We start from the raw sequence: 19,823 nt of genomic DNA, 5'->3' as shown, positions 1-19,823 counted from the left end.
ACCCCCGTATAAGATCATTGATTATTCCGTTTTATATGAATTCCATGTTGTACGAGTCACTTAGATTTTACAAATACGTGTACCGGGCTGTGAACGGCTCACGTATTTGTAAAATTTAAGTGACTTGTACAACATGGAATTCATATAAAACGGAATAATCAATGATCTTATACGGGGGTCGACTGTATTTATATTGACTTAAGATCCTATTGCCTTTTATGTAATTCTGAAGAACTCTCACTATATCATCTAATTCATAATTGTCAAGAACTTTCTAGACTGCGTGACTATTATAAAATATCTCAAATATGTAATTCTATTTCACCACTCGACTTCAAACTAAGTTTAAATAATGCCAGTAAAACGAACTTATACAAAATTTATAATTATTTTGTTAAAATTTCTGACAAATACTATTCGACAAATCAGAACTAATGTTCTTTTTTGTATTCGTTGCCTTGTTAATATAGATGGATCATTACGTACGTTATTACAAATTGATGTCTATAGTAATTATGACTTTGTGTACCTTTATACCCTAAATTTGCTAAATTGTAATCGTTTTTAATCATTTGTACTATTCCCCCGTAACAGAGAAATTGTTCTCTATTTGTTAATACCAATTTGTATTGTATTATATTGTAATATTAATAAATAATTGATTGAAAAATTAATAGCGTATCGTTTTGTATATTTTATATCTTTATAAAATTTAAGGACATATTATTTTTCTTAAAATTAAAGTTTCAGTCAAAAAGAATTTTAAAGAGAATTCATTCTTATCTATCCTAAAAGGAAAGACATATCTTCTTAAGGACATCATAACAGACAAAAGTATATAAAGTCTGATTTTGATTTCTCTAACAAGAAGGAAAATATTCTGATTACTTATCTATTTAATAAAAAGATCTGAAAGAATACAGTTTAAATATCCTTAATAAAATAATAAACGTTATATTAAAAATATAATTTATTTACGTTAATTTATCATTTAATATTTACAAATTTATAAATTATACTTTGAAAATTTATCTTTACAATAGATTTAGAACATATATAAAACGTATCATTAAGGAAACCATAAACATAATTTATGAATAATCAATTAGAGTAATTTATTATCAAGTTATGATGAAATGCTTAAACATTTATTGGCTAATAGATTATCCTTCCGGTAAATATATATGTTCATTAATATTAATAACTCACTTATATTTTCGATCCATATATTTAACATAAGCGTGATCAGTTAATTATATGTATAATACATTATGATTTTATTTTAGGATAAAAAGTACACTAATTATAAATCACTAAAAGTATAAATTTGCTGTGAATTGTCAAATATAAACAGTTCTGAATAAAGAAATCATTTGTGTAATGAAAATATTTTATTTATTTACCAATGTATCGTTTTCACAAATAGAATAATCAAGTTTTTTAATCGAATCTTCAGAATGATGATGAAGATAATGTTTAATATGTGTGTAATTCTTGAAAATTGATAGTATATACAGTGTATATCCTCCATCGTTTTTGTCTCTTTCCGCCTAGTAAACACTTAGAGACTTTTTAGCTATATTCATTATGATTCGGTCAGACCGACAATGGATGCGGACGAGTAATAAGGGACGATGTCCGACATATCTGGGACAGACTACTCAGAATTCGATCCCGAGCATTCCAGAGCTGTAAGCTGGTGCCTTAACCAACTCGATCATCCGGCCATTTGTACTGTACATTATCATCATTATCACCATTCGGCGTTTCTGAGTCATATATTCTTGTTGCCGCATCCACCGTGTCTCCATATTTATTCCTAATTTTTCTCTTATATTTTTGAATCTTAATGCTGCATTTTTCTTTTTCTCCCATCTTCTCTATCTTCTCTTGATCGTGATTTTTCCATTTTCATTTTATGCAATATCTTATGTCTTTGACGCTGTATTGTTATTCATGGAAGCAATATACCATGCCCATCTAAATCTGTGACTTTATGTGTTTTCAACGATTTTCTAAATTGATCAAGTTATTTTTCTTCTTCTATATAATTTCTAATATAATACCAATATTTTTGTCTTACGAGTTAGATTATTCGTTATACTTTTGAAGAATCATATTTTTTATGCTTTACAGTTTTTTCTTCTCTGATAGTCCTGTCTCAGAAGGATATGTAATTTTAGGTCTTCATATCGACAGATAAAATTTACGTTTAGCATTATTCTATTTTCAATCTTCTCTTCCAAGTTTATTTCACTGTTTACTAGCTGCTTTGGGCCGATTCCTCCTGGCACACAGCAAGCCATAGTTCTTTGAGAACTTAATGATCAAAGTAATTTTAAAAGTTTTGAAAAAAATATATATATTTATTAAAAGAAATAATTCGTGAAAACTTTATATTAATTTACGAAACTAACTTATACACGATATTGTTTGTTTTTTCTTTTTCTTTTGAATAAATAAGTAAATTTTTTGACTAGCCACCTCATGAACAGACAACGAACAACTGGCCATGATCAAGTCTGATATCAGTAAATAAACTCCTGCAAATTTGATCGATTGTCCTTGGTATTTGTTGATATTCATGGAGTAAGATGCTCTAATAGTGACTGTTCACTAAGCGCAATTTTCAAGCGATTTATTCACCTTTGTCGCTGTCCAGTAAAAGTGCCTTTCGGTTAGAATTGCCTTCAAATAATTTGGCGACAGAGTACTGGAACAACATATATTTTCGCATAGCTATTCTGTCTCAGCCAATCAGCATGCAGCATTCGTAATTCCAAGTATACGTGACATAATATTTTTACCTATCATTCTTAGCATTACATACAGCATGGTGTGGAAATTTCGAAAAGAGACAAAAAGTAGCAAATATCAGATTAAAAAATTTTTAAAAATATAATCCAATTTGTCTAAAAATAAAACCATTACGAAATTCTATTCGTGATAATTTCATTATTAATTAATTTTTTTAACTTCAACTCCTAATTCAAATTTTTTAGGGAAAATATATAGTACAGTACATAACTATATAACTATTCAATCTTTGTATACTGTATACAGGGTGCATTTTTTATCTTGAGACAATGAAATATCTTAATTGGATTTCATTATTTTGGAAAAAGGTATAAACAAAAGTTGTAGGGTGTCGAGGAGGCAATAAACTGGTGACCTCAGACGTGAACTTTGACCTTGACCTTCAAGGTCATTTGGAGGTCAAGTCTGTTTTTTCAATGGGAACACATATTTTTGTCCCCAGAAATAGAAAAAGCGGGAAATTTTGCATTCAGATATACCCTTGATCTTAAGGCATAGGTCAAAGGTCAGAATTATTTTAACGTTAAAATTAAAAGCTTTTAGTAATGAGAAACCATATTTTTTATTATTGGAATGGACAGAGTTCCTTATATCAAAACGTTCAAAATTTCATCCTCTACAATCCCCCAAATTTTTAAAATGTCATTCTGATAGACTACACCCTATACATTTATTTATTTATGTAAATGTATATCTATACATATATAACGTTTTACGACTTAAAAAATGAATTAATTTATTAAAAAATCATAAATTATTTCTTCTACGGATTAAACAGCAATAGTAATTAATTGCTTGACAATCCAGAGATCTACGTAGTAATAAATATATTTAAAAAATTTTTATAACATATTTATTCTGGATGTTCACTAATAAAAGATAAGTTAACTTATTACTAGAAATCAAGAATATGTCCATAAATATCCACACAGAAATATTAATATTGTACTATTGTTTTACGCATTTCTACTAGAACAAGGATTCACGGAATAAGAATTTCGAAGAAGATAACAATACCGTCAGATTACAGTATTTTCGACATTAGTTAACAATAAAAATGATTTTTATAATGTTTATAAAAATAGTACATTCTAAAATAGCATAAACAGTCACTGCAATTGCAGCCTTTGACAAAATATAACAATTATTCGAATGGTAATTAAAGTACTTGATTAATACATTCAAATTAATATCCTATACTACATAATAAGATGGAATAACGATGTTCACATAGTTCAAATTATGATATTGTTAATGGAATTAAAAATACAATAAATCAATAGAAACAAATATTTACATTAATTTATTATACACTAAGTTAAAAATTGGTATTAATTTAAAAAATGAAATATCTGGTATATTTCCTGGTGTTTTTTGATATGCCATTTTAAAGAAATGAAATTGTAAGAAGTTTTTAAGAGAAAATCCCAAAAGGGGGCGAGGAAAAAAAGAGAGGGCGCTAGTAGCTTTTTTTTTTAGAAACAGAGGACAAAAGATGGCGGCCTAATCGTTGTAATTGATTGTTATAATTAAACTTTGTTCAGTTTTTACCATTGCTTTTATCTTATTCGGAACAATAGTACACTCCAGTTTGATTCTATTAAATTTTAGTAATTAAAGGTTGAGGGGTGGAGAGAAGAGAAAATGATGTTTCATATCACGAGTAGAGTCGAATGTAATGAAGATTTTACTCGTTATTACTCTTAACATTTACAATTTTTTAAACTCATTTCTACCCTCAAAATTAAGCTTTTTGCAATTTTGTAATAATTAATAATATAAAAAATTTTTTAAATAAAATTTTATAACAGATGGTTCCACACACAATTTTAACCTTATTGATCGGAAAGTTATTCGTCTTGTTGCTGGAATTTTTTATCTTTGATATACTACCCATCAATAAGGGTGTATTAGTCAATGAATTCTAATAAAGACATAAATTAAATTAGATAAATACATAATTTGTTAGAGGTCTGATAGAATTTTCTAATTAAATAAATAACTAGTAATTTATATATAATGACTATAATGGGTCAAATCAAGCAATTAAAACATTTTCATAGTTTACTAGCAATTTAATTAACTTTAAAAATTAATAATTAAATCAGTCATATGGTACAATAAGTTGTCAAGTTGATACTTGATTCTTTTTTCAGTCTTATGTTTCATTACAGCACCATATTAAATGAGTAATTGAGATGATACTAGAAAATAAAGATTGATGTAACATAAGACTAGACAAATCATCATTTTAATGTCATTAATATCTGAATTTACAAATCTGTATTGATGACGTTGCACTCCTATGTCTATAGAAAGATCTTTATTGTTTTAGTCTAATTTATTTTTAATGTATGAATGTTATTTAGGTTATGTATAAAAACATATTAAAAAAATATTTTTAATTTGTTCAAGTCTCTTTTACCTGATCTTGATAATTACCCAGATGGTTAGATACATGCCCATAGGATGTTTTCAGATAACAAGCAGATTTCATCTAGGTATTATCTCGGTGTTTCCCTGTATTGAGAATTAGCTCCTTTTCCAAAGTGAACATTCTTTGGAGTCCAGTGCAATAGATAACATGTGGAGAAAAATTATCGTCCTTTGTTTAGTGTGACATAAATGAAATAGGCAAATTGAGTCAACTATTTGGTGGAAAAAAGATTGCTTCTTGGAGATTTTTATATACTTTTTGAGGAACTTAAAACAGACGAGTAAATACTCGGGTGTATTATATTTTTCATCAGACAGCATGAAAAAATAGCAACTGTTTTGGTTTAATAAAGCATTTTGTATGTGTTTTTATTAATTTTTTTATTATAAAAATTTGTTTGACAATTTTAAATAGCTTAGACCAATACAAAATGTATTGAAAATGCTCTTGTTAATGCTGAAAAATGCTAATTTAAGAATAGGAGTCAGCCCAAAATTGAACTTATACAATGACCTTTTCATAAATCAGCAAACTTGCTTTTTTGCTGATTTATGAAAAGATTATTGTATGAGTTCATGTCAGTGTTTTAATCATTTTCATTAGTACTTTTATACCATTTTAATTCATATGATGTCCTTCAAAAAGAAAATGTTTTACAGAAAAATCTTGCCATTCTCAGAGAGAATCCAATGTCTGAGAATGAAATAACAATTTGTCACATCTACTATTCGAAAAAACAATTTTACTGCTAGATATTGCAGCCAATGCAACCACATATACAGAAAGGAATATCATGCTAATCAGTGTGTTAATTGCTGCAAATAAATTTTATAATAATAATTCAGTGTCTGAAATTGTATCAAATCTAGTATATTACATNTTATGCTGGTATCATGGAACTTATGGTGAGACACTTGTGACAAAACAGTGTTGTGGAGCATTCACATACACTAATCACAAGAGTCTAGACAACTAATCACTTGGATCATGTAAATACTCACATTTTCTCCAGTGTTCCATGAGTTTTTGACAAGGACAAATGTCCCTGCTGGGCCCATAAGCTGGTAGCAGAGAGATTGAGATAGTTTTGTAATCTAGACAGATTTTACCATGTCCATGTCTTCATATGACATGGACATGGAAAAGTCTCATGCTTTGCAATGCATTGCTACTCATCAGCCAGTTGTTTGCCTATCCAAGCAAACACCCATATTATGTGAAAAGACCCAGATTGTTTAAATATGATTAATTTTAATTAATAAATCACTACCAAAGATGAAGGCAATAAGCTGTTAATTCAGAATGAATTTATTTATGAATCTAAGTTATATGTATATACTGTATTTATATATAGCATGTATTCTATGTATACACATGTATGGGATGATTGAAAAGTTGCACACACAAAAATATTAGCTTGTGTAAATTGTGTCAAGTTAATTTTATTGTCTCCCATCACAAGATGATGTTATAGTGACTGCTGACTTTTATGTAAGTCATAAAATTGGCTACAGTATAACTCTGTTCATTGAGGAAGTAAAATGGTTTTTTTTCCATGAACAATGAATTTTCATTGTTGAGCATTATTTTGCCAATTGCTGTTACACACATGCTGCAGATAAGTTTCATCAGAAATATACAGATTGTACAGTTCTTGCAAGAATTCTTTGATGTCCATTGTATTTCTAAAGATTGTGGCCCCATGATTCCCAGATTTGTCACTTGCAGATTTTTTCCTCTGGGGTACCTCAGAGGAGCTTTAGAGAAATAATCATCATAATAGATGAACTAAACAGGAACATTATATCAGCAATTTCCAGCATCAGTTTTCAGGTGTTTCACAAGGTGGTATTAAACATGGTAAAAAGATCTTGCACACATTCCTGAGCAAGGAGACCATTTCAAACGTATATTGTAATAAAATGATTTAAAAAATCAGATTATAAACTTTGTTTTTACTACATTCTGTATTTTCATACATTAACTTCACAAAATAAAATTGATTTCTAAAACATATATTACTTTCAATCTCCCTGTACATATGTATACATACTGTATATATAATTTGTATTTTTATAAAATGTATTAACACTATACTTTAATGATATAAATTAGGAATAGCACCAAATATGATGTTGGCTAAGATTTGCTCAGATAGAAACAAACCAAATGGTCAATATAGAATTCCTCCTAACAAAGAAGAAAGGAAAAACTTTATATCAAAACTCCCACTAAGAAAAGTATGTATTTTTAATATTATTAATAATTAATTAATTAAGTATATTTCAATGTTTAAATTCCTTTAATTAAGATATCTGGAATTGGTCCAGTTCAAGAACAGATGCTTAGTTCACTTGGAATTAAGACTTGCCAGGATCTCTGGGAAAATAAGGATATTATATCACTTCTGTTTACACCTACTTCTGTTCATTTTTATTTGAGGGTGGCCTTAGGACTAGGACATACTCATCTGAAATGGTGTGTACTATATTTTTGATATTTTTGTAAACTAAATTATTTTAAATTGTTTGTTTCCTTTTTTTTTTTTAGTGATAGTCAAAGAAAAAGTTTGGGAGTTGAAGAAACATTTTCGTCTATAAGTGATCCAGAAGATCTTTATCAAAAATGTCAAGAATTATGTAAAGAATTATGCAGTGACATAACTAGCCAAAATATCAAGGTATGCTCTTGAATTTATGACCTGTTTCTAAATACTGCCATTAAGGGAGTTATTTATTTCCCAAAAGTTTGATATTATAAATTGGGTTTATCAGGAATTGTCTTGTACTGTAATTCAAAATTTTGAAACCAGATTGATTCTATTTAATAGAGGATTGAATGCTGGTTTCAAAAATGTCCTGATTACCTCAAAACACCTCTTAGTTTTCAAGATGTTGGCAACTAAAGTTGATTCATACAAGAAAACACCAAAAACTATTTTCCTATAGTATGTCCTCTATAGTCAAGTAGCTAACCACTCTGTTACTTAGATTAAGTTGTGAGGAAGCAATATTTTGGTCTTTTCTTACATGCTTTGTCAATTTTAAATGCCAATATCTTGAAAATGAGGGGAATATTGAAGTAATCAAGGGTATTCTCCAATAGAACTGGTCCAGTTTCAAAGTTTTTAGTCATGTTACAAATCATTTTCTTGTTAGATTCCTGGAAATAGTTTTAAGTGTAATATAGAAGTGATCAATATAAATATCAATTCTATAGATAAATGTGATATATTTCATAATATAATGGAAAATTTATGACACCAGATGACCAAATAGTTAATATGTCTGTGATCTGAGTTCAAGTTTTGATCAATCTTTAGGAATTTTTATATTAATCCAGATACATTGGGCTTCATTCCTCATCACTCTGTTGTTACATTAGGATTCAAATTATGATGAGCATGAAAATAATCTCTTAACTGCCTTTAGGACAGAGTTAAAAAAACTTGTCATGAAAGTGAAGATTTTTTGCATATTAAGATTACTGAGATAAAATTTTTTTTCTTTCATTCTGGAAGAAATAATGTATTAAGTGTATATTTTTAAATTTCAGGGCAAAATAATTGTGCTAAAAATCAAAACCGTAAATTTTGATGTGCATACCAGGAATATGACTTTAAATACTTATACTTCAGATTTTAATACTATATATTCATCAGCTAAGAAGTTATTACAATTAGAAATAGCAGCTCATCATCCAAAACCATTGAAATTAAGGTTAATGGGTAAGTTATTTGATGAAATTTTTTTTAGTGAAATGATAAATCCAATAATAATTATTTTGTGTTGTCTTCAGGTTGAAGAATAAACAACGTAAGGTCTTTTTTTTTTGTTGGTCAATAAAAAGATTTAAAAAAAAGATCTTACATCACTTACTCTTCAATTTGAAAAAAATACAATTTAGAATAAGGTGCAACACAGTTCTATGCTATCAATAATTATTTTATAAATGGAATTTTAGTTGATGGATTCTTATTAAAACTTTTTTATTGATAGGTGTAAGAGTATGCAATATAATCAATGAGAAATCAGATGATAAAGGTAGCCATTCTCAGCAGACAATTGTAAACACACTAAAAAATTTACAGAAAAAAACGCACGAAATTAATTCAACTGTCCCATGTCCCATTTGCAACCAAGTTTTGCCGACAGATAAAATTAATTTTCATTTAGATCAATGTTTACAAGATGAAAATGAATTTAGTTTTAAAGACAGTTTTTCTCCATCAAAGTTTGAAACACAGAAATGCAATGAAGAAATTACTGATAATGACAAACAGCTGATAAAGAACTTGAATGATAATACATACATTGAAAATAATGATGAGGATATAGAAGGAGATACTTCAGAAAATTTAGATGAAGAGATTAAAAATGAAGAACAGATAAATTATTCAAATCAGTTAAATGAGAACGATAATTGCAATACTGAAATATTTAAAGACAATGAGGATGTAAATGAAAATGATAACCTGATGACTTGTCCAATTTGTGGATTTTACAAATGTACAAGCTTTCAACAGTTAAATCAACATATAGATTTATGCTTGAATAAATCAACAGTGAGGGAATTAGTATCACAAACGATTTCTCAGTCAAGTGAAAAAAGGTAATTATTATTTTATTTAATTTTTCTGTATTGGCAACACAAACAGTTTTACAAAACATATATAGGAGATCCTCGTTAATTCAAATTCTGATAGTTCAAAATCCTATTAGTTCGTAACTGTACTAATTGTCCCGGCCAGGGGTATAGAGATTTACATATTAAGGAATTAGGTTAGTTTGAAATTTGAGGTAAAAATTCTGTCCAAACTGTGATATGCATATGCTAACTCATTCGTTTAGGTTGAAATGCCTCCAAACTATAAAAGAACACTAGACTAAGAACAACTTTAATTTGGTCAACATGGCTTTGCTTTTTCAGTAACACATTTTTGGATGTCTCCTTGCCTGGAATATCCTTTTTTCTCTTATCTCATAAAACATTGCTGGGTTTTGAGATTGCAGGATTGGGCTACGAGTAGCAAATTGATATATTTGGCTCTAGATTTGGACAACTTGCTACATTTTGGGCCACTTTAAAAATAATTTGGGCTGCATTTGATAAAAATCTATCTGAAGTTCTCAATGGAAATGTATTGTTTACCTGCAGTTTATTTATATTATTACAGTATTATTATTACTATTTAATGAAAATATCATTCTGTATATTAATTAGCTTCCAGTTGCTTAATAAATTACATCAGTTACATGGCATTTGGCATATTTTTCAGAAATATGTAAAACTTGGATAATTTAAAGTCATGATTATTTCGTCCCTTGAATTTCAAACTAAAGGATTTCCTGTATAAAAAATGCATTTTGGACTCGTAGTCCAAACAGTAAACATAGATTATTTAAGTATTAATATTACAAAAATTATTTTTTTACTTTTCTTTTTAATAGTATTAGATATTAAACAGTACCTATAAGTGGATTTTCTAGCATATATACATTACATAACTTGATAATCTTGCTCTCAACAGAATCATTAATCAAAGACTGCACACTTACCTATTTAATTTTATATATATACAGTAGTTTATTTATATTCCTTTCAGCAGTAGTTACTATTATGTTCTTTGCATACATAATGTCACGATGTTGTTATAGGAGCATATCATTGATATAGATATTAGAATTGAAGCCAATATCGACCCTTGTAGGATTCGTTATTGTATTTGTATTTAAAAATTGATTAATATATTAGTATAAAGAATTAAAATATTCAAATTTTATCCATTTCAGAAAGAAAATATCATCATCCCAAACACCACAATCACAAAAAAAGTTGAAAACAAATAATAATTGTAGAAAAATTAATGAATTTTTCTGTAGTCAGTAAAATTGAATATTTAAGTAACACTAGCAGATAGATACTAAAACTGTAAAAATATATTTTAAAATTTTCTTTCTAAAAGTAAAAAGTTCCAGTATGATGTAAAAATGTTGTATAAATATGACTTGCTGTATAATAAAAATATTTTAACTAATTGTCCAAATTTCTTTTTATGAAGAAAATAATAAATACATTTACTTAATAATATTTTCAATTACTGGATTCAGTACAGTATTTTATATTACTAATAATATTATTATTATTGTTTTTTGTGAAATTTGATTGTTTGGCAGATTACCGTTTGTTACTTGGCTGTGAATGGCACAGTTTCTTGGCAGTTAACATTAGGAAAAAGATATATCTTAAAAAATTTAAAACATTTCCAATTGGTAAATGGTACTACCATAACATTATTTAAAAATATGAATTAATCTTATTTTATTATCTACATAAATTGAGTACTTTTGGTTACTTTTAGGTATATAAATGTGCGAGTGAGTCTTATAGCGATAAAATGTTTAAAGGTCGCAATTGTTACGAAATACAATAGAGCGTCGTTTATCCGAAAGAATTCCAGTCGACAAATTTTAATTTTCGCTAGTGCTGTGGCGCTGCAATCTTTGGCTATATCTTGGGCTACTCCAATATTTGTTGTTTGTGCATGTGTTTTAGCTGGCAGCACTATCACTTTTTTGTGGTGTTTTTCTGAAGACTGTGTGTCGTGCTGAATCGAACGTTTTTGAATTTTTTTGTTTTTATATTTTTCAATTTATTTATTTTGTTTGTAAAAAATAAAAGAAATAATTTTTAACGATACAATAGTCACGATTATTATNTGATGAGGATATAGAAGGAGATACTTCAGAAAATTTAGATGAAGAGATTAAAAATGAAGAACAGATAAATTATTCAAATCAGTTAAATGAGAACGATAATTGCAATACTGAAATATTTAAAGACAATGAGGATGTAAATGAAAATGATAACCTGATGACTTGTCCAATTTGTGGATTTTACAAATGTACAAGCTTTCAACAGTTAAATCAACATATAGATTTATGCTTGAATAAATCAACAGTGAGGGAATTAGTATCACAAACGATTTCTCAGTCAAGTGAAAAAAGGTAATTATTATTTTATTTAATTTTTCTGTATTGGCAACACAAACAGTTTTACAAAACATATATAGGAGATCCTCGTTAATTCAAATTCTGATAGTTCAAAATCCTATTAGTTCGTAACTGTACTAATTGTCCCGGCCAGGGGTATAGAGATTTACATATTAAGGAATTAGGTTAGTTTGAAATTTGAGGTAAAAATTCTGTCCAAACTGTGATATGCATATGTTAACTCATTCGTTTAGGTTGAAATGCCTCCAAACTATAAAAGAACACTAGACTAAGAACAACTTTAATTTGGTCAACATGGCTTTGCTTTTTCAGTAACACATTTTTGGATGTCTCCTTGCCTGGAATATCCTTTTTTCTCTTATCTCATAAAACATTGCTGGGTTTTGAGATTGCAGGATTGGGCTACGAGTAGCAAATTGATATATTTGGCTCTAGATTTGGACAACTTGCTACATTTTGGGCCACTTTAAAAATAATTTGGGCTGCATTTGATAAAAATCTATCTGAAGTTCTCAATGGAAATGTATTGTTTACCTGCAGTTTATTTATATTATTACAGTATTATTATTACTATTTAATGAAAATATCATTCTGTATATTAATTAGCTTCCAGTTGCTTAATAAATTACATCAGTTACATGGCATTTGGCATATTTTTCAGAAATATGTAAAACTTGGATAATTTAAAGTCATGATTATTTCGTCCCTTGAATTTCAAACTAAAGGATTTCCTGTATAAAAAATGCATTTTGGACTCGTAGTCCAAACAGTAAACATAGATTATTTAAGTATTAATATTACAAAAATTATTTTTTTACTTTTCTTTTTAATAGTATTAGATATTAAACAGTACCTATAAGTGGATTTTCTAGCATATATACATTACATAACTTGATAATCTTGCTCTCAACAGAATCATTAATCAAAGACTGCACACTTACCTATTTAATTTTATATATATACAGTAGTTTATTTATATTCCTTTCAGCAGTAGTTACTATTATGTTCTTTGCATACATAATGTCACGATGTTGTTATAGGAGCATATCATTGATATAGATATTAGAATTGAAGCCAATATCGACCCTTGTAGGATTCGTTATTGTATTTGTATTTAAAAATTGATTAATATATTAGTATAAAGAATTAAAATATTCAAATTTTATCCATTTCAGAAAGAAAATATCATCATCCCAAGCACCACAATCACAAAAAAAGTTGAAAACAAATAATAATTGTAGAAAAATTAATGAATTTTTCTGTAGTCAGTAAAATTGAATATTTAAGTAACACTAGCAGATAGATACTAAAACTGTAAAAATATATTTTAAAATTTTCTTTCTAAAAGTAAAAAGTTCCAGTATGATGTAAAAATGTTGTATAAATATGACTTGCTGTATAATAAAAATATTTTAACTAATTGTCCAAATTTCTTTTTATGAAGAAAATAATAAATACATTTACTTAATAATATTTTCAATTACTGGATTCAGTACAGTATTTTATATTACTAATAATATTATTATTATTGTTTTTTGTGAAATTTGATTGTTTGGCAGATTACCGTTTGTTACTTGGCTGTGAATGGCACAGTTTCTTGGCAGTTAACATTAGGAAAAAGATATATCTTAAAAAATTTAAAACATTTCCAATTGGTAAATGGTACTACCATAACATTATTTAAAAATATGAATTAATCTTATTTTATTATCTACATAAATTGAGTACTTTTGGTTACTTTTAGGTATATAAATGTGCGAGTGAGTCTTATAGCGATAAAATGTTTAAAGGTCGCAATTGTTACGAAATACAATAGAGCGTCGTTTATCCGAAAGAATTCCAGTCGGCACATTTTAATTTTCGCTAGTGCTGTGGCGCTGCAATCTTTGGCTATATCTTGGGCTACTCCAATATTTGTTGTTTGTGCATGTGTTTTAGCTGGCAGCACTATCACTTTTTTGTGGTGTTTTTCTGAAGACTGTGTGTCGTGCTGAATCGAACGTTTTTGAATTTTTTTGTTTTTATATTTTTCAATTTATTTATTTTGTTTGTAAAAAATAAAAGAAATAATTTTTAACGATACAATAGTCACGATTATTTTAAAAAGTTTACATTAGGCTTAACATCGACGAAAATTCAACGCGAAGCGACACGCAACGGAGAAAAATTTCAACACGGATAGGTTAATGTATTTTTTTCGTACATAACCGGTTATCCGAACAATCCCAGTCCCCAATTGATTCGGATAAACGACACTCTACTGTATATCCATGTCAAGGGACCGTTGGAAAGCTTATTACTTTCCGATGTACAGTACAGTACGTAAAACTCGGACCCTCACTCCTTCCTGCTGATTTCATCTTCCTACAAACTCAATAGTTACTCTCTACGGAAAACATGGACTACCGTAAACTCCCCACAAATTGCTAAATCCTCTGCGAGAAATATACACTACCCTACAGTGGCGCCCGCATACTATACAAAAGCTATAAAAAAAAAGGCATCGTACTTACACAAGAAGCTTCAAACTATGATTTAGAGTCGGATCAATGTTTTCACCAGGTGGCAATGGTTGCAATCGGGGCTAACTTGGCCTCGAAAACAAGGAGCATTCCTTGTTTTCGAGGCCAACGAGGCCAAGTTTTGGTCAACATAAGACGAAGTTTGCGTGGGACAATGAAATCAATGAACGATATGTATCCTTATACTTGTGGAATAGACTAGAAGTTATGAATTTTCTGTTGTATGTCGATAATGGAAATTGGGTCTCCCTTGGAAATTAGGGCAACACAAACGAAAGGGGGCACATTTTTATAGAAAGGCATTTCGAACTTTGGTCTAATCTAACAAAACATCCAGTGGAATGGCGCAATATGTTTTAAAATAATTTGAAGGTATATTCGCTTTGTCAGAATAAGCCTAGGATCGCATGTGCAAGTTTCTATGACTTTTTATTGAAATTGACGTAATTATTACACTTTTCGTAAAGTAAGAAGGACGTCAAATTAATGTAAAAGTATATACAGTAGAGCCTCGAAAACTCGGCCTAATGTGGACCGAAGGGTGGCCGAGTTTGTGAATATGCCGGGTTATCGGGAATGGGGTTAAAAAAGGATAAGTATACGTGTTTTCTCAGAAAATATTGTACTGTACTTGTATGTATTGTTTGCTTGAGAATACAACAGAGAATAAACTGCCCAAATACCCTTAAACAAAGGAAAAGTACGTCCTTTATGAAGGCATAGAGCCTTTACTACATGAAAATGAAAATTAATGAATACACTGTGTACAGTAATTTACCTGATAAGACAGACNCCCAAATACCCTTAAACAAAGGAAAAGTACGTCCTTTATGAAGGCATAGAGCCTTTACTACATGAAAATGAAAATTAATGAATACACTGTGTACAGTAATTTACCCGATAAGACAGACCTCAGAAAAATACTTTGAGGCATAAAGCTGTCTATGATGAAAATTAATTATCTAAGGGTATTTTTGCCCTGCCAAGGTGTGGCCGAGTTATCCGGAGTGCCGAGTTTTCGAGGCTCTACTGTATTATTTTGACAAAACGAACGTGCCTCGAGTAAACTCATTTGTTTTAACAAAAAAAAAAAGAGAAATCAAAATAGCTTTTGCTTATTTTTATTGAATATAATATAGGAAAAAATGATGATATATGCGATTAAATGCTAAAATCCATTATCCGCTGGAACGTATTTAACCGGTAGGGATGGAAGGGAAATAATTATTGGCATATTCCTTCGTCACACTGCAAGAAACTTTGGCACGGACACATTAATCTGTACACTCCTCTTACTTTCAATGTACTTCCGTCGGGGTAAGACAAGATCTTATCTTCAGGAAAATTTCCGGGAATGCAACTGTCTCCTCGCTGACCAATTTTCTGGCAGAATGGAGTGACGTATCTATCCATGCCTAAAAATTAAATTTATTTTAAATCAAAATTATAATTTAGCGTGACGCAATATAACATAAATAATTAGTACGTGTAGTCGAGTTAGAAATTTTGTTTGCATAATAATAGTGTTTTCGTCATACAGAGACACGAGGGCAACCTGTCTAGTTTGGATTCTTGGAAACATTTTGCGCGCTTTCAAGTTTGATTTCAAAATTTTAACTGTGCACTGCCATGTTAGCTCTTTAAACAATAAAAAGCGATAAAATTCATCCATTATTTCAATAGGCAATGATGCGTTTTGTCTTTGAATGCTCTCATCAAACAGGACACACACATCTTAACACCAAACAATTCGTTAAATACATTTTTTCATTTACCAAAATATTGCCCCAATGCATTGCAAATTCTGCCACGGAAGCTAATTAACAAGTAATATATTTTTAAGCTTAATAATAATGTTAATTAGATTCTGGTGGCAGTATTTGCAATGCACTGGGACAATATTTTGATAAATGAAAAAATGTGTTTAACGAATTGTTCGGTTTTTAAGATATGTGTATCCTGTGTGATGAGAGCTTTCAAACTGAAATTGTGGATAAAGTCGACTTCGATATGCCAGACTTCGTATGTGAATTTTTCGGCAAATGATTAGTTTTGTTTGATAAAGCAACACGTGGGCGATCCTTCAAGGGGAATGCTTCCCGGAGGACTTTCTACGGGAAACTGACCATAGTTAGGTGTTAGACACGAAGAAAATACAGAAAAATATACGTAGACAGCACGTTTGTCAGTCGTGAACCCATGACCAAGGGACAAGTACCAGTGATGCATCCACTCGGTCACTGATGGGATCTTACCATATATTGTGTGAACCTGGCCAAGTTAAGGGTCCTCGCCTCACTGCTTATTACTAATATATAGCCTATATAGTTACTGTATATCTGCACAATGCCTATATAGTAAGTGTGGGTATGACACTTTGAACTTAAAACGGCCCTGTAGGTCTCCGTAAGTGCCAGTATATTAGACAAAAACTACTATAACATGCGCTACTACTCTTAAATCCCAGTTAAATTAGCTTTCGATATTTAATAAAAGTGACTTAAAACTCGGGAGCGAATCCACGGGGGCTAAAGGAGCTTAAACCCTCCCCAACGACACATTAGTTATTTGTTGGAACTTCAAGACATTATTTAAAAAAAAAAAAAAAAACAATTATGATAGCAAATATGGTTTACGGACATTCGCAATACAGTCTTGCATTTGTTAATAAAAGGTACTTATTAGTTGCTGAAATATTTATAATTTTTGAATTAGTCTCCCTTTGGGGTACTTCTGGATCTATCACTATGATTTACACGAATTGACAATTAAAAATCGAATCGCTTACCTAAACGGCAACATTCGTCGGGTGCACAATCATCTGCCGATTGGCAATTCATCACTTCCTGAAAATGGAAACAAATGTTATAGCTTATAATTTATGAACATTTTCAAACAGTCTTTAAAAAGTATTTACCTTAAACAAACAGGCCATTATCACCATCGAAAAACAAAACAATAACTTCATGATTTCTAAATTATTTCGGGACAATAATCGTCGATCTAAAAATAAACAAAAATAAAATAATTAAATAGTCAAAACTAATTTTTATTATTTGTAAAAGTTTTTAACACGCGAACTAATTAATTAAAATTTGTTTTATATGTGAATGCTCTTAATTAATCAAAAATTTTGATTAAGAGCATTCCACGTGTTACTAAAGGATCCGGGTTCGATTTCCATTCCACCTCTAACTCAATATCTGTCTTATAATATATGAGCCATTTCCATATTAATTTCTTACGTTTTGTAACATAAAATATGATTTAGAATACCAATTGTTTTTATATAATTTGCATGGAATCATTTAAGAAAATCTGTCCAGGACCCTTCTGCAGACGTGTTTGAATTTAATTAATTGTACAAAACAGAGGTAGCAGCGAGGAGCTAAGGACCGTAGCTAGGATTATTTTAAGAATATAATAAAATGTACCGTGTATTAAAAAAAAATAATAACTGTTGAATAATGAATAAGTGTTGGAAAAAAATGATTTATAGATGAGTAATTAAGAAACATCCTGATCAAGCGACGATTACTCAGAGGAATTAATTACAAGTAGAAGTTACACTGAGCATTTTCTTGAAAGTCATTTCCGCCATTGTTTTGCATTAAGTTGTTTTCCAATCTATTGACAAATAAACAATACCCGGAAGTTTGTTAGACATTAGATAATGCCAAGGAAGGATGCTCTTTTTGACACATTATCAGAGGAACAAAACTTCCCTTAATAACGTGTTATGTTTTCTTCCAAAATTCTACGAGTCAATGACCAAGAAAAGTAACGAAAAATTTCGATTCATTTTTAATGACGAAATAAACATATTTTATATAAAATTCTTTGGATTTTTTTTTAAAAATCTATATTAAGCAATACTTTTGGCTATTTAATTCTACGACTTCTTAATGTACAGTACAAGGTCTTAAAATTTGTGGGAAGATTCTTATTGTTCTAAGATAATGAAGATTCAAGTTCATTCACATTCGAGCGAAACCGGTCTGATCTTTGCACTTCTACATTTCGTTTGACTTATACAAGCTTCGTTCGGATCCTTATTGCTAATTGATAACAGATCGTTACTTTATTTTCTAAAATATTTCATAGATTTATAATAATTTGATAGTGAAAACACAATTAATTAAAAAAGAATTGTACGTAAAAGTATAATTTAAAGTTGAAAAGTTAACTTTAACAATGGGAAGGTCATTCAGAGCACTTAAACGCCCTTAAAGCTTCAAGATCATTTTCAATAACTTACATTATTAGTAATTGGGATTTTAATTATCAAAATTAAAAAACTAAATAAATTTATTTTAAAATATTAATTAGAGAAGCATCTTTATGCAATATTTTTAAATAAATTCACATTTTTTATTAACTGTAATTAAGAAAAAAAAAAAGCCGTGGTTCGTACGCACATTCGCGTGTTTTTTAAGCGTCAGAAATCAAATTTCGGATCCGAAAAGAGTGAGAAGAATTTAAATTTATAAAATATTTACAGATGTAAACATCTACATAATAATTTCATATATAAATAGCATGCGAATCATTATTTTACGGGATTCCCCTTTCAAAACAACTTTACTAAAAATTCTTCTTGACATTTTTAAAAATAAAAATTAATTAATTTAAAAAGGAAAAAAAAATTATATTTAATTATTAAAAGTAATTGTTTTTAAATTAAAAAGTTATATATAAAGGAAAAGACAAAAATCAAAACAGAAAAAAAAAATTTATGTACGGTACTTACCCGTCAAGAAAATATTCAGAAGTGCGACCTTTAGACGGGATTGTTGCCGTTTTACGTGTTTTCATCCACTCCCTCGCACGTGACTTCCACTCGATCCTTCTTAAAGTTAGGTAATAAGGAGGTGTGGCAACAGGATGCCTTTTTACATTTGCTTTCCTGTCATCACTCGCCTCCCAGTTAAGTAAGTTCCCGAAATGAATGCAATTTCCACATTTCTCAAATCGATTTTTATTTGGTTTACAAAATCGAATGCTTTCGTCACAATTAATTTAATAGTTTATATG

General features: G+C 29.3%; 2 protein-coding genes across 6 annotated transcripts in view; one reads left to right on the top strand and one right to left on the bottom strand.

The window, feature by feature from the left end:
• LOC111622506 (DNA polymerase kappa-like) overlaps window positions 1-11,234 on the top strand; it is a 16,554-nt gene extending 5,320 nt beyond the window's left edge. For all 5 annotated transcript variants that reach the window (XM_023364901.1, XM_023364905.1, XM_023364904.1 and 2 more), the window contains 6 exons: window positions 7,370-7,494; window positions 7,566-7,732; window positions 7,805-7,934; window positions 8,810-8,981; window positions 9,253-9,865; window positions 11,047-11,234. In XM_023364901.1, the coding sequence (XP_023220669.1) occupies window positions 7,370-7,494; window positions 7,566-7,732; window positions 7,805-7,934; window positions 8,810-8,981; window positions 9,253-9,865; window positions 11,047-11,143 (1,304 nt within the window). In that variant the 3' untranslated portion in view covers window positions 11,144-11,234. The remainder of the gene's footprint in view (window positions 1-7,369; window positions 7,495-7,565; window positions 7,733-7,804; window positions 7,935-8,809; window positions 8,982-9,252; window positions 9,866-11,046) is intronic.
• A 4,660-nt stretch (window positions 11,235-15,894) lies between these two features.
• LOC111622505 (astakine-like) lies at window positions 15,895-18,249 on the bottom strand. Its single transcript, XM_023364900.1, has 4 exons — window positions 18,224-18,249; window positions 17,707-17,792; window positions 17,578-17,635; window positions 15,895-16,204 (listed from the first exon to the last, which is right to left on the bottom strand). Exons 2-4 carry the CDS (start codon window positions 17,755-17,757, stop codon window positions 16,014-16,016), a joined length of 300 nt encoding a protein of 99 aa, XP_023220668.1. The 5' UTR covers window positions 17,758-17,792; window positions 18,224-18,249; the 3' UTR covers window positions 15,895-16,013.
• Window positions 18,250-19,823: the final 1,574 nt, after the last annotated feature.

Source organism: Centruroides sculpturatus, unplaced genomic scaffold, assembly GCF_000671375.1.
Source record: "Centruroides sculpturatus isolate CEXI.00-Female unplaced genomic scaffold, Cexi_2.0 scaffold291, whole genome shotgun sequence".
Lineage (NCBI taxonomy): Eukaryota > Metazoa > Arthropoda > Arachnida > Scorpiones > Buthidae > Centruroides > Centruroides sculpturatus.
This window is presented reverse-complemented; position numbering and strand designations above follow the sequence as displayed.